The sequence below is a fragment of the Halyomorpha halys genome, unplaced genomic scaffold, assembly GCF_000696795.3.
Source record: "Halyomorpha halys isolate HHAL.00 unplaced genomic scaffold, Hhal_1.1 Scaffold433.1, whole genome shotgun sequence".
NCBI lineage: Eukaryota > Metazoa > Arthropoda > Insecta > Hemiptera > Pentatomidae > Halyomorpha > Halyomorpha halys.
Genome location: NW_027115152.1, coordinates 526,413 through 541,324, shown reverse-complemented (window position 1 = coordinate 541,324; position 14,912 = coordinate 526,413). Strand labels below are relative to the sequence as shown.

At 28.6% G+C, this 14,912-nt stretch overlaps 1 protein-coding gene across 4 annotated transcripts; it reads left to right on the top strand.

Moving 5' to 3' along the window:
* The first annotated feature begins 1,063 nt into the window (after positions 1–1,063).
* On the top strand, positions 1,064–12,958 carry lark (RNA-binding protein lark). 4 transcript variants are annotated; one of them, XR_010844771.1, is made up of 10 exons: positions 1,064–1,223; positions 4,514–4,663; positions 6,165–6,401; positions 6,519–6,658; positions 6,852–6,899; positions 7,028–7,163; positions 7,258–7,532; positions 9,397–9,444; positions 11,525–11,654; positions 12,076–12,958. XR_010844771.1 is itself a non-coding variant. In XM_014423606.3 (9 exons), the coding sequence occupies exons 2-9, from the start codon at positions 4,523–4,525 to the stop codon at positions 11,553–11,555; spliced, it is 1,056 nt and encodes a 351-aa protein (XP_014279092.1). In that variant the 5' UTR covers positions 1,064–1,223; positions 4,514–4,522; the 3' UTR covers positions 11,556–12,958. The 4 variants fall into 4 exon arrangements, 3 of the variants coding, with proteins under 3 accessions (XP_014279092.1, XP_014279091.1, XP_014279096.1); XM_014423606.3 differs by having other exon boundaries at positions 11,525–12,958; XM_014423605.3 differs by lacking the exons at positions 11,525–11,654; positions 12,076–12,958 and adding an exon at positions 9,925–10,430.
* Positions 12,959–14,912: the final 1,954 nt, after the last annotated feature.

Below are 14,912 nucleotides of genomic sequence, written 5' to 3'. Positions count from 1 at the left end.
AGAGGTGTTTCTTTATATCTCAATTTGATATAGATTTCACCTGGAGTTTTTGTTAAGAAATGAAAACAATCATCAACATAGCTTATAAGACACAAAAAAAACAACAACCTTGGATCAATAAGTGGGTTAAATTCCAGTTTGTTGATAAAGCTGCCCAGTAGATGTATATACATCTATTAATTATGATGAAATACTACTTGTACTTATACTAGACATGATTTAAGCCAAAATGGGCATGTTGTATAGTCCAAAATAGGTAAAATTATTAGTAAATAGAGCCTTGAGGTGGATATATTGTTCACTTTTATGTTTTCTAGTACACCAGACAAAATACCCATCCAGAATATCAACCAACTCCTTCTAACCACTTTCATTGATGTTATAAGAATTCCCACAAAATCAAAGTAGAAACTTTTCATTTGTGAAATATTGTACTCATTCTATGAATTGTAATATATTATAGAATAGAATTCAAGGTAGTAAACTGAAAACTAAACATGAAATAAAAATTACTTGATAGAACGATAGAATGCATTCTTATAATAAATCTTAGTACATAAGACAAAATAACTTTATTTTTTAATTCTATAGATACAATTTTAAAATAAAAAAAAATTAAAATGAAGTATGAGAGGAAATTTTTATATTTTGCTTCTATCAAAAATTGCGTATCTAATTGAGTTTTATTTGTAAATATAATTTTGATAAGTAATAAAAAAACTTCTTTCTCGAAAAGAATGATAATGTGATATGTGACGTAGAGACGCTATGAAGAGAAGCAGACTGAAGTAGAGAGATTTAGGATCAATGACCTTAGTCATGCAATGTAAAAAAAATTCTGTATCTTTTTAGTATTAAAATTAAACAATAAATTAAGAAAATAAACAAAAACAGTATTTTCATTGTCAAGGTTGTCATAGAAATTAAAACTGGTCGATTGTATATGATGTATTTATATGTGTCCCATATAAAGTTCCATACATCTCTATAAATAAGGTTTAAATATTTCATTTTTATTAACTTTCAACTTTTAGGAAATTTGTACTTGCTTAACTTAGTTATATGGATTAATAGATGATATTTTTCAAACAAATCAATAAGAATAAAGTTTTTACTATCAAGCAGCTTTTGAAAGCTGAAAGAAGCGCTTGGTGACGAATCTTCGGCCATTTTCCCAAGCCAAGACCCGGGTTGTAGATCGTTCTTGTCCAGTTGCGCGTCAAGTAAGTTTTTAACATGCTTTTTTTATTTTAATGTTATGTTTTTTACTTACGAAATTAAGTTTTTATCGGACTGTAGTATGATGTATATGGTATTTTGTATATTTGTCTCAATTTACCGGAAAAGTTATTGTTAGGGAGTTGCCAAGTAGCGTCTGTAATAGCGTCACGTTTTTACATTTTTTAGAGTCATTTTATAATCTACTATTGCTTAGGTTACTATTATCACTATGTTTTTAAAAGTAGTTTATTGCTTAATGAATATTTTATGGATGAATTTATTTATAGTTAATTTTTTTTTTTTGACCCCCTTTACCCTCAGATTGTTTCTAATCAGATTAAGACCATTTCATAGAATTTTAAGTGTTCTATACTTAATTTTATGTGGTTTCTTATTAGGTTTTGTTTCCATGACTTTTCTTTGTAGTTTTATGCTAAATGTTTGGTTTTTAGTTTCCATAAGTGTCACAACACCCACTTTAAATTTTGTTGGTTGTTGTACTCCAATAGCTTATTTTTACTCTATGTTAATTACTATAAATTCACTACTACTCAGTATAAATCAAGTATTCTATTTGATCACTTCTAATTAAGTTAGTTTTTTTGACCTTGAAAACTTGATATTTGTATATGCATTGAAGCTAAATAGTTGACATTGTTGATGTTTTCACTTCCTAAGTTAAAGATTATTAACCTTTTTTTATTGCTTATTCATTATTTCTCCCATCAGATATTACCCTATTTTGATGTTCTTGCAGCAGCCAACTGTTTAATTTTTATTAAAAAATTTAATTAATTTAATTTATTAGTGTGAATAGGAAGTTGAAGCTTTGGTTTAAGGCATTTTAAATAGTAAGCATATTTTTTGTTTGATTCTATTTAAAAATTTTTTTTTTATTTAAAATTTTCCTCTTTTTGTAGGATAGCTATTGATAATTATGGAACATTAGATATATTCATGTTACATTTTAAAATATATATTATTGAATTTTTATGTTAATATTAGTGCTAATAATTCTGTAGTAATTAGTATTCAGTCCTCTTTTCTTATATAACTTGGTTTAGTTATTTGGTTGGAGGCTAGGTTTGAATGGTTGTAAGATAACTTGACTAAATTTCGCTATGATGGAGTCAAAAGGTTCTTCTTCGCTGTTAGGTCCCCTCAAGGTTATTAATGTTGTAATATCTTTTAGTAGCACTTCTGAATTAATATGTTATGAATTGTGATGTTTTATTTAGTTGTTTACACATAATGTTATTTTTGATGCTATTAGAATTTCTGAGAAACTGAGGGAAAAATTTAGGCTTATGATGTTTCCAATAAATTATTTAAAAAAATTATGAGGGATTAATATTTATTAAAAATTAAGTTAAAGCTTTAATTAACTAGTTTCCAACATGGCTGTGGTCCCTCAACAACTGACAACAGCAAAATTGGTTCAAGTTTTACCCACCATCACATTTAAGTTATAAAGCTTTTTAGGAGGGTAAACGTTCATTAACTTTAGTCCCTATCATATTTACTATTCAAGAAATTGGTTTAAAAACTAACAATATTATGTTATTTTTTTAAATTACGTTCCTCTAATTTTCCAGATTATTCAGAGCGATAATTGATAAAAACAATTATTACTAGGCTATGAATTAAAAATAATTAATAATTAAATTAAGGAATTAAAAAGTCAAAACAGTGTAGATTATGCAAGGATAAGAATTAATTAATAAATTGAAAATATAAAAACCTGTTCATTTAATCCAGTTTAATTTTTTTATATATATTTATTTTATTTTTATACCAGATCGGCCTAGTAGGCCTTACATGGTTGATATAACTCATATTATATATATTTTTTAACAGTTGATTATGAGGGGGTATAGTCATACAAATGACAGCCCTAACTATATAAAATGTACTTATTAAAAGAAAATAAATAGATAAGAATAATGCTTCTTAATAAAAGAGGAAAGTAAAATTAATAACAAAAAATAATGATATTGGTACACTTAAATAAAACAAACAATTGTCTTCTAATAGTAAAAAGAAACAAGTTATTTGAAAAAGGGAAGAGTGCAGTTTTATTAAGATGTAAAAGTTTAAAATTTGTAATATTCATTTCAAAATCATAACATTTGATCTCTGTCTTCTCATTAAGATAAGCCGTTTTTATGGAGTCAAACATAGATTATCAATTCTTGCAATCTAATATGTGATATTTTTCTGGTTTATCATAACATTGTTTTCTCAAATTATTTATTCAACCAAGTAAGTGTAATAATTCAGCTGTGAAATAAATTAACAAACAAAATTGAATAGTTACTTATCACAATTTTAACTAGTTGGGTGTTATGTGTAGGAAAAACAGTCCAGGAATAAAATGTATAAAATATTATTTACAAATTAATATATACCCACTTTTAAAAAATACTACAAGTAATAATGAGCTATGTAGACAACTATGAGCTTTAGGAATAAAATAAAATTAATGAATTCTATTGACTAATTTTAATGCATTACTAATTATCATAATTTTCAACCAAAAATAAATTCAGAAATAAACTAAGTATGGAATGAACTCACTTGAGGACGTTATTAAAAACCCAAGTTGATGCATTTTTATAAATAAAAAAAAAAAATTCTCAGTTAAAGATATTCTATATCTAAATCATGAAGATTTGTTTCTCACCTTTTTTCCAACTAGGTTAAAATTAGTGAATTCTCCTGTTATGCCAACTCCATGGTCTTCAGAAATTAGATTTTGGATCAACCACGGCATATTTTTCTTCTATAATAATTGTGATGAAATTTCTTCAATACCAAGTTTAAATTCGGAATTTTCTAGATAAAATTTTTATTATTTTGTTAGTATTAAGGTCTCTAATGATTGTTTACACAACTCGTTCACCTTAGTAGCAGTATCTTAGTTGACTAGAAAAAAAAATCATTTACTTTAGAATTCATATTAGTTTCTCGATTTCTGGTTAAATTAAAAAAGTTGGATTTATTGGGGTTTGATATCAAGTTTGAACTTGATTCTTAGTGAATACCCTTGGTTAGGTTTGGTTAAGCTTGAAAGATCGTGAGGAATCGTTAAGAGATTTAAGTTTCTATTAAAATGTATAGAAACAGGATGTTCAGTTTAAATATTTCTTGAAACAGCAGGTTGTAACCGATTATGGAGAGTTGTAGTGTTTTGTGGTTCCATCATGTCGGCAACTTAACTATACATTTTTTGTATTAAATATTCTCACACATTTTGTTCTTTTGTATTTATACAGACTTATTTGTTTTTTAGAGCATCAAAATGCCTGTCAGCAGCGTGGGCACTTTTAAAATATTTGTTGGAAATCTTTCTGACACCACAAAAACACCAGATATCAAACCCCTGTTTGAAAAATATGGAAAGGTTGTTGAATGTGACGTAGTGAAGAACTACGGTTTTGTGGTAAGTACAGTGTTTTACGATTTTATTCTGTGCATGTGTAAATATATTTATGTTCTGTGTAGCCCCCACAAGTGTGATATAATTCTCGTTTAGTTCCTTAAAGGTTTTTATCATTTCTATTACATCTTAATTGATTTTCTGTTTGAGTTATTTTAACTGCTCCAGAACCATCTTCCAATACATATTTATTGTTGCATCACTTGTACTAATAATGCATCATTCATTGAGGATATGTAATATTGTCTGGAGTTAATAATATCTTTTCAGAACAACTAAAGAAACAATTTCTCACTTGATAAGTATTTGTATATAATATAATAAATACTTATTTAGTGATATGTTTTTGATGATATTCTTTCAAGTTATTTCCAATTTAACGCAACAATGAAAAACAATTATTTTACCGTTTCAATTTTGACATTCTTTTAAATATAAAATAATATGTTTTCTAGCCCTGTGTAATAATTATTACATATAAAAGTGATAAGCTAGATTTTTTATTTTAAGTTTTATCATTATTTTTATATCCTTTGTGGTCTCAATAGTAGATTTAATTTACTTTACCAACTGGGGATCAATACCCTTAAATAATTATAAAACATGAAGTTTTGAAGCACCTTAGTGCTCAGTAAACTGAAATTTGATGTTTGGTATTGTTTTATAGGTAGAACAATATCATTTAATTGAAGAAAGCAGTGCGGTAAAAAAAAGTTGTTCCTTATAGAATCTCATGTTTTTTTTATCATAAATTTAAAGGAATGGTTTTTAACACCTTAGTCTGTGGCTTCACTGGATAACTACTTAAAAACACAATTTTTTTTAGTCCAAAGTTTCCTTAATTTAAATAAGCATTATAACATGTATACAATATAATAGTTAACAGAATAAAGTTTAAATAACTGTTTTATAACCATGGCTACTATTGTCACTTGTACTGCTGAACACAAGTATACAATCAGCTGATAGATGAATGTTTTTTGGGTTTTTAACTCTGAAATACTTAATAAGGACTAAAGAAAGATGTGTACTACCAAATCTATAAAATATTTAGTAGTGAAATAATCTGAAACAACGTACAAAAAAAGAATTTGTTTTTAAATAGAAAAACATGTAAAGAAAAGTATTATTAGGCATGTGTTAATTCTAAGAATTCATAAGTTTAAAGAAGGAAAATTATATTTTAATGACAATTTACTTTAATTTAAATTAAATGAATCATTGAAGGAGTAGAAAAATCTTTAAAGACGCCAGAACCCAAAAAGATCGTAGATGGTGGATGCTAGGGTAGTACTAACACGATTTGGGGTAATCTAGGGTGAAATGAGAGTTGGTTGGCTTGAAAAGTGACCTACATTGATGTTAGTTTCCTCATATGTACTCCATAGTTTGACAATAATGTGTCATCGACCACGGTCAAGGTGCCGTTTTGGAATCACAATCATTCTATCCTATGACAATCTTATACTTTTTTTTTTGTACTATTAAAACTACTCATTTTTAGCATATGGAAAATGAAGAGTCTGGGCGAGATGCTATCCAGAACCTTAATGGATACCTGGTGAATGGCCAACCTATGAAAGTGGAAGCAGCTACAAGTCGTAAAGGCCCTAACACACCCACTACGAAGATGTTTGTCGGGAACTTAGCTGATGGAGTCAAAGCAGCTCAAGTCAGAGCTTTGTTTTCCAAGTATGGTACTGTGGTGGAATGCGACATTGTCAGGAACTATGGATTCGTTGTAAGTTATATTTTTATCTATTCCATTGTAAAACTACTATGAGTTTATTGCTCTTTTTCATATAACCAATTATTTTTAGTTAATTGTGTAGTTAGTTGGATTATAAATTTTTTTCAGCATATTGCCTCAGCAGATGTAAACAATGTTATTAAAGAACTCGATGGATATGAACTAGAAGGCCAGGCAATGAAAGTTCAAGTTTCAACCAGCAGAGTGCGCCAAAGACCAGGAATGGGTGATCCAGAACAATGTTATAGGTATTTAATCTTGTCTTTTATTTTAGCCGTTTTCGCACTGAAGGGGACAAGCTCTTACTGTACTGTGGAAATATGTATATTTATTAATATGTTATATTAATTGTTCAGCTTCAGTGTGCATTCGGCTCTAGAATTTAACTAAATTTCTAGGGGATAAACCTTATTAAATGCGATCAATTTTGTTTTTCTTAAGGTGCGGGAGAGGTGGGCATTGGTCGAAGGAGTGTCCTAAAGCCGGAGGGTAGGTTTTCAAATAAACACGTGATTTGGACGCGCCGTTCTATTAGTCAATTATATAGTGTGTTCTTTGATTTTATTTCTTATTTTTTGAAGTTACTGATTTATATTTGTATGTATTATTTTTTTCAGACCAGGAATTGGGCCTGACAGATTCAGAGGAGACAGGTTTGGAGGTCCTAGGGATCCCTACCCTCCACCACCACCACCTCCATTCCTGAGGGACAGGTTGATGGGTGGCGAACCACCTTTCGGTGGCAAACCCAAGGTATTAATTTTCAAGATTATTTAAAAAAGAAATTATATCACTTTATTTAGTACATAATTTTGAAGTTTATAATGTATATGTTTTTACTTTACAGGAGAGTTACTATGATCGATTCTATGAGAGGCCCCCGGTTAGAGGATTCGATGATGATAGGGACTATGAAAGGAGGTTCCAACCACCTCTGCCACCACCACCACCGATGGGTAGAGATATGCTACCACCTCCAAGATCAAGGGGTGGTGATTACCTTCCACCCCCACCTCTATCTCGCCCAAGGGAGCCTCCAATGGGTTTAGGCAGCAGAGGGTTTGATAGACCTGACTACATGTTCTCTCGCAGGTCGCCTCCTCTGTCAAAACCTCCATATGGGTAACTCTTTCTCTTAGGAGATAGACCCCTTTAGACTAACGTAGATTAGATTCCTTTAGATTATGCTGCTTTCTACTAATATAGATTAGTTTTAGATGTTCAAGTGTGTTGCTCTTATCCTATTGCTATAAACACCTGTCCGTTTATCACTTTAGATATTATAGTGTGAAGTTGAAAATTATATATGTTACGTCATTGCATGCTCTCCTCATATATTACTAATTAATAGTTTATAGGGAGAAATTATCAGAATTACGTTCTATAATTTTTTTCTTCATTTGTTTTTTAATATGCTTGTTTTTAAAAAATTATTGCCTTAAGGTCCAAAAATGCAATGGATGTTTTTTTCTTATCAAATTATATCAAGTCTTGTTTTTGTTTTAAAAATTGAAATTGATATATTTATAACTTTAACATATTAAATGTACTGCTTCTGAAAGAAACTGATTTATATATGCTGCATAGGGGGGCGCTATCCTTGAAACATCCAATAACAGAATTACTATGTGTATTAAGAAATTAACTTTTTATTCTAAGTTTTTGACCTTCAGGCAATTTATAATTTTTTAAAAAATTGTTTTTATTCACTAAAATTTTAATATATCACTCTTATCTCTTCCCCAGTGTTGCATGCCCCTTTTTTTTTTTTGTAATATCTAGACCTGTTCATATCAAATGAGAAAATAGTAGTATAGAGGTTCCCTTCAGTTCCACTGATGGCTCAAATTAAATAAAGAAAAAAATAGCCGATTGTTTTATCCCTGTTCCTTTTGAGATTTAATATATTCATGGGGTGTATTTCTATTAATTCAAATAAGTTAATTTCTTTGCTATCCTCTAAGCTTCTTTTGATCAAAAAAAAAGTTTAAGCTTTGTGAATTTAAGATTAAATGTTTAAATTCTATGTCTTTTGTTTTAATATACGACAATTTAAAAAATTTTCACGGGTTAACCTCTGTTCTCCCCTCTCATTTTTCTGAAAGCATATTAATTTTAACATTGATACAAGTATATTATAGCCCTGTATTGGGTAATTAATTTGATTTATCCATTTTTTTATTAAAATCAACTTAAAATTTTGTTACCTTTTTCTTCTCAGATATACGTTTACGTTTATCGATGATGACTAAATATTTTTTTGGTGTATTATTTTAATTTTCTTTGAATTCTTATTATTATAATTAATGTTAAGGGAATAATATTAAAATAAAATTTCAAAGATTATTTAATAATTTTTCAAGCAAATTTTTTGTGAATTGGATTTTACTTTTAAAAAGTTCAGAATTTAGAAATATTAATTTTACTATTAGGCAGGGTTATGTTTATTAGGTTATATTAATAATAGGTTAGTGAATCCGAAGGTTCAATCCTGATACCACCAATAGGTCTCTATGTACTCCTGTCCAAAACCTAACCTACCTGATCAGTCTTCATGCAATCTTTCCGGTGCATTAATTAAACCCCTTTAGTTCATTAACTGGGTTATACAAAACTGATCTATACCATTTTTTTATTTTTTAGATGTGTATGGTTTAATAATTAGTTCTAAATTTGATTTAATTTTTTTTTTATGTATCAGACCCAACAGTATTTTAAATAATATCTTTGAATTAATGTAATGCAAATTACAAAATTAAAGACAGGATACCATACCTTCTCTACGCAACTATAATGTCCTTGTATCAAAATGCTTATCTTGCACTTGGTGTTTCAAAAGCATTCTGTGAGCCTTGCTTATTTACTCTTTTGCACTGCAATTTATGTGGCATAGCTTTGTTATTTTCCCATAGTTTTATATAGATTATTCCATGTTTGTTCCTCTTTAAATTTTTTAACCGATTTCTTTTTTTTTTTTTTGTTGCAGACGTGGAATGTATGATGACTTTAACCGTGATGGATATGATGACCGAAGGTAAGTTTTCAAGTTATTTCTGTAAAATAATTTTTTTTGTAATTTGTGAATTTATTATTTTTCCTTAATTATTTATTTTAATTTTTATTATTTATTTTGGATAAAGTTAATATTTATTTTTGCTTATTGTAATATCTATTTTTATTTATATTGTTTTAAGATTTAGATTTCAATTTCTGTTATTAAATATTTTTATTAGACATATATTCTGGTTAATGAAATTAAACTAACAGCATAAGTGTCAATTTCGATGTTGCCTTAAAGTAAGTTTCAACAACAAGTATATAGTAGCTTCAGTGAAAAAATTTACTTTGAATTATAATTTTCATTACTTTTTTAATTGTATTTCAACTCAGAAAATTCTCTTCGCTATAGTAATGTTTTGTTGTTTATTTTTTAGTATGTTAATGTAATTTTTTTCTACGTTATTTTTGTTTGAATTAAATCGTTTTATACTGATGTCGCTAATGTTCTGTTCAGACTGGGACCCCGTGGCGGTTCTCCTCGCCGGTACGCTCCATACTGAAGACGTCACTCCGCCGCCTCAAACCTATCGAATATTCTCCTCCTTTAAGCTACCTTAAATCCCTTGAGTGTTTCTATTTCTTTTTTCTTTCTTTTTAATTGTGTTTTTAATGGGCGACTTGTAGATTTGTAATGGAGATAAATTAATAAATAATTAAAATGTTTAGATGTTAATACTCTTTTAGTGTAGTAATGCACTTTTATTATATAATGCATTCAATCGACATTGAATAATCGTGTCATTGAGAAAAATAGGTTAGATTATCGAATTTTGTTTTATTTTTGTTTTTAATTTTTTGATAAGCCGGCAAGATGTAATCTTTTATACGTGCCTGCCTGGCATTATTTCCGATTATTGATTCTTTTTGTAATTTTGACTTATTTTATGTATATCACTATCAGTAGTGAAATATTATTATTCCATGTTTGTAAAATGACAAATAAATGTATTTAAAAATGTATTATATCGACTTTTGTATAACACCACCGATCCGTCAAGTCTAAACAAATTGAGGAATGAAGCTATCATCTCGTCGTCGGTCCTGTAAAAGGCGTGTGGCGTGTCCGTTAGTCCGGTTAAATCCCGGTAAACGTGATTCGCTACTACTGACCGACCGGACGTCGCTGTTTATATAAGGTAGGCTATGCCGATGGTCTAATATTGTTTCGTGTTGACGAATTACCTTGAGGTTTTTCTCTGTAAGTGTTTTTCAACCTTTCACCTCTGATCTTGACCAAACATTTGATAATTTAATTTTTATTTCTGAATTTAGTAAATGAAAAACTAGAGACGAACTTCTTAGTCGTTTTTGGAAGGTCTCAAAATGTGTTACTCACCAATATTTTGTTTGATTCAGGCCTCTTTAGGACTAATTAATGTATCATTGTTGAATTAGAGTTTTAAGCAATTAATTAGTCATTGCTAGTTACCCAAAGTTATCTTTCTTTCTGATTAAATTAATTACATTTATATTATTGCCATTTTATTGGTGTTTGATTTTCTCAAGTGTCCTTAAAATTCAAAAATGGTTTTTAATTTTCAAGTACTATTTTGTTTCATTCGACTTTAAAATGTTTATATACCTTTAGGTAATTTGTATTTTGAGCTTTTAGAGGTCAAGCAGTTGCAAATCAGTGGTGATCTGTTGAAATTCGAGCACTTTTCAGTGCATTTTATTTTATGCATGCTTATTTATTACATGTTAATATACTAAAGATGATATAAGATTTTCAAAGAGATGTTACTGGGGCATACGGTCAGGAAAGAAACGCACTGAAGTCTTCATCATCCGCTCACTTTGAAATAAGTTCATTTTTTAATGTGTGGATCAATATTAGTGTTTTTCTTTCCTGATCACACCCGTCCTTCCTTTTCCTTAACCAACTTCTTAAAGTAGTTCTTTAGTCATATACTGTCTCCAATTCTATTTTTCTTATAATGCAAGTTCATTAAATGTCATCCTGTATGCTTCATAGTCCTTTAAGTATTATCTAAATGATATTGAAGACATAAATTCATGTTGAAAAGCTATCTTAAAAATTCCTCATTTTTCAGTGTTATATGTCTTCGCCACTTTGGCAGGTAGTCTAATCAGAAAATGACTTGGATAACATTGATTAAAGTTGTTTACATCCTGGATTTAAATATTCAATTCTGTCTAAGTTCACTCTAAATATGAGTTCAGGTTAGTATGCAGTTAATTCAGTAATTAATACAAATATCTGTTGGTAAATAGGTATTAATTGTTATAAAAAAAAAAAGTTTCAAAAGGAAATTAACTAAACAAAAACTTACAAGTATCAATTGGTTGCACCATTAACTATTGTAGTCTAATTAACCTTTCAAGTTGTATTCTAGGTTAGTATCACTGGGCCTGGAATCAATTCTGGTTAATGTATTGTATTTCCAGGGATAGATATCCATAGTGTGTACTTAACCCCTATATGTATATGTCTCATTAACATTTACACCTGGATAAACAATGATAGGACTTAAATGGTACAAGGAAGATAAATTGTTTAATAATTTTGTGGTCTAATATTTAATAATGAAAGTAAAGTTTTCTAATTATGGCAGCATGATTTTTCTATTTTTTATGTTTACAGCTTGATTCCGTATAAAAAATAAAATTAACAAGTAATTTGTGAAAAATTAACTGACTAAAAAATATTTATTTTCTCAGAATAATTGTAAGTATATAATTTTCCTATATATATTTTTTATAATACTTGATTCAAATATTCCGATTATAGAAGTTTTAAATTGATACACTCTTTTTAATAATTAAATTGGCGCCTGTTAGGCAGTTTTACTAATGATTGTTATGAATTATCATTTCTCCTGATTCCTTTACATATGATTTAACCCATTAGTGGGAACATCTCACCTGTGAGGCAGGTATGAAAATCATTTTTTCAATGGGGAGGTTAACTCTTACAATGGGGTTATAAAGCCACAAATTCTTCAATTGATTCCTTCTGGTTGAAGAATTCCATGGCTAGAAGATGTCTGTTAAGAAATAATATAATTTTTAAGTGAGCTAAAATCAGCATCTAATTAAATATTCAATTAAAGCAATAATAAAAGGGTGTTGTAATCCCCAATAGGAAATATGTTGGACTTCGATTGGAATGTCACAAGGAGAAAAATCTATACACCGTAATGACGAAAGGTCTGGAATTATAAGAAAAAATTACATCTAATATATTATCAACAAAAGGTTCTGTACAAGTAGGAAGGGATTCAAAATTGAACAATAATTTCAATATTTTTTTCATGAACCAAATTCCATGAATAATTAAAACAGCTAACAAACTTAAGCATTGAAAACATGTTTTCTAAACTGAAATGTAAAAATCATTAAAACTTACAATCAGTTACAAAAAGAAAATTATTAGGTGGATTTTAAATGGATAATTAATTGAAAATGATGAACAAATAACAAACAATATACAGAAAATGTGTAATTGTATAAGAAATACAATGTTTGTTTAAAATATGGAAGTAACATGGATTTAAAATGCACTTCAAATTCTAACCAAATGTTATCCTTACACCACCTAGTGAAGAGTGTGGATTAGTATGCACCCCTTTGTCAGGTATTATGTTATATCTCTGAAGTACTCTTGCCTTGTTTCCGAGTTCTAGGAGTCTACTTATATTTCATTATCTGTTAATGCCAATAAAAGAAAAATGTTCTGTACATCGAAATTAGCATTAGATTTTCTTCCAAAGACCATAAATATAAAAACTTGTAAACTTTGTTTATTTTCATTATACTGTTCAGATTATCAAAAAATAGATGCTTTTGTGTGCCTTATTCCTCGATTTGGTTAAGGACACATTAAGCTGTTTCTTAGGTAGTAGTGCTGTTTCAAAGGAAAAAGCATGGAAGGTTTGAATTATAGACTTTTTTGGCTTATTGTCCTCTTTTTAGGACCAATTAAATTTTTTTTTTTAAATCTAAAATCTGGATGGTTCTATCAATTCCATAAGCCAATGACCTGTCTAGTACCAAATGCTGCAGATAAATAAGTTTTATATCAAAATATGTATTTAAAAATTATTTTCATGTACGTACATCTAATGTAATGTACCATGGAGATTAGAGAGGGAGTATTTGCCGCAGTTTGGTAAGCTCTTATGAGTAAAATCTTCATATTGTTAGGTTCTAGTCAATACTAATCCTCCTTCCCCAAGAAGTTTTAGAAAATAGGAATTCTGAATTGAGATAATGAAACCCTATTAGTGGTCCTCTTTTAAATCATATTCTGAAATACACTGAACTAAAGCTAAACTAGTTAGTTCAAATAAAAGAATTGATTATGGTCTTCACAATACCTGTGGGTTTTAAAAATAAGGTTATTATAAAAATCAAAATGTGTTATCACATTAGCTACTAAAATATTTTTCCTATCCATATTTCTATTAATTGCGGCAAATATGTTGATAACCGTAAATGTTATTTTATCTTATATATTTATTTTAAATAATAAATTTTTAGCTGATACAAATGATTCATTTAAAAAATCGAGCGATTTATAGATACATATTTATTTTGAGAAATTATTTCTGGCATAACTTTAATGAACAAATTTGTGAATTCGATACAAGGTCACTGTTTTAAATGGTAGATGATTACGTCCATATATATAATATTCAATCCAGTATTATTTTTTGTTTTCATAATTCCTTATTAATTGAATTCTATAAGGCGTTCCTAACTAATAATAAATGACCATTAACTTTTAGTTTATGTTTAATGATTAAGTTTATTTAAAATGATAGGTGGTCCATTCATTGATGAAACTATTTGTCGGATAGCGAGAGAAATAAAAATTATTTGTAAGCTGAATCCAAATGATACTGAACAATGCTAGTTTTCATTTGGAGGCCATTTCGCTAAGATCTTTTTAAAAAAAAAGTAATACCTTTTGTTCTTGCACTTAAAACTGGAAGCAGTAGTCCCTTATTGATTTACTTAGAGATATTTTATTAAATTGTTTTTTCCATAATAATTAATATTTTGTTTTTTTAAGCATATTAATAATTTACACCAGTGGTTCTCTAAGTGGAATCCGCGGTTTTGGTAACATTGCGAAAAAGGAATGAATATTTATTAATATTAACTGAATGAACTCTGTTTTTATTCCTGTCATGCCAAGAATAAGTGCGAGTCAGTTGTCCTACACTATTTACTATTGAAACAAAATCTCTATATGTATGTATATAGAATCCCCATAAATGACATGTGAATTGCACTGGCCAAATTAAATGTCTAACATTTAAGTAGTTCCGGGAAATCACTTGTATCCATCTCATTAAAATTATTATTTCAATTTAATTATATAATATACAATATTTTCTGAATACATAATTGTTTAATTCGTCTGCAATTTTTTTATTTAAGGGGTCTGCGAGCTATCGAACAATTTTTAGAGGG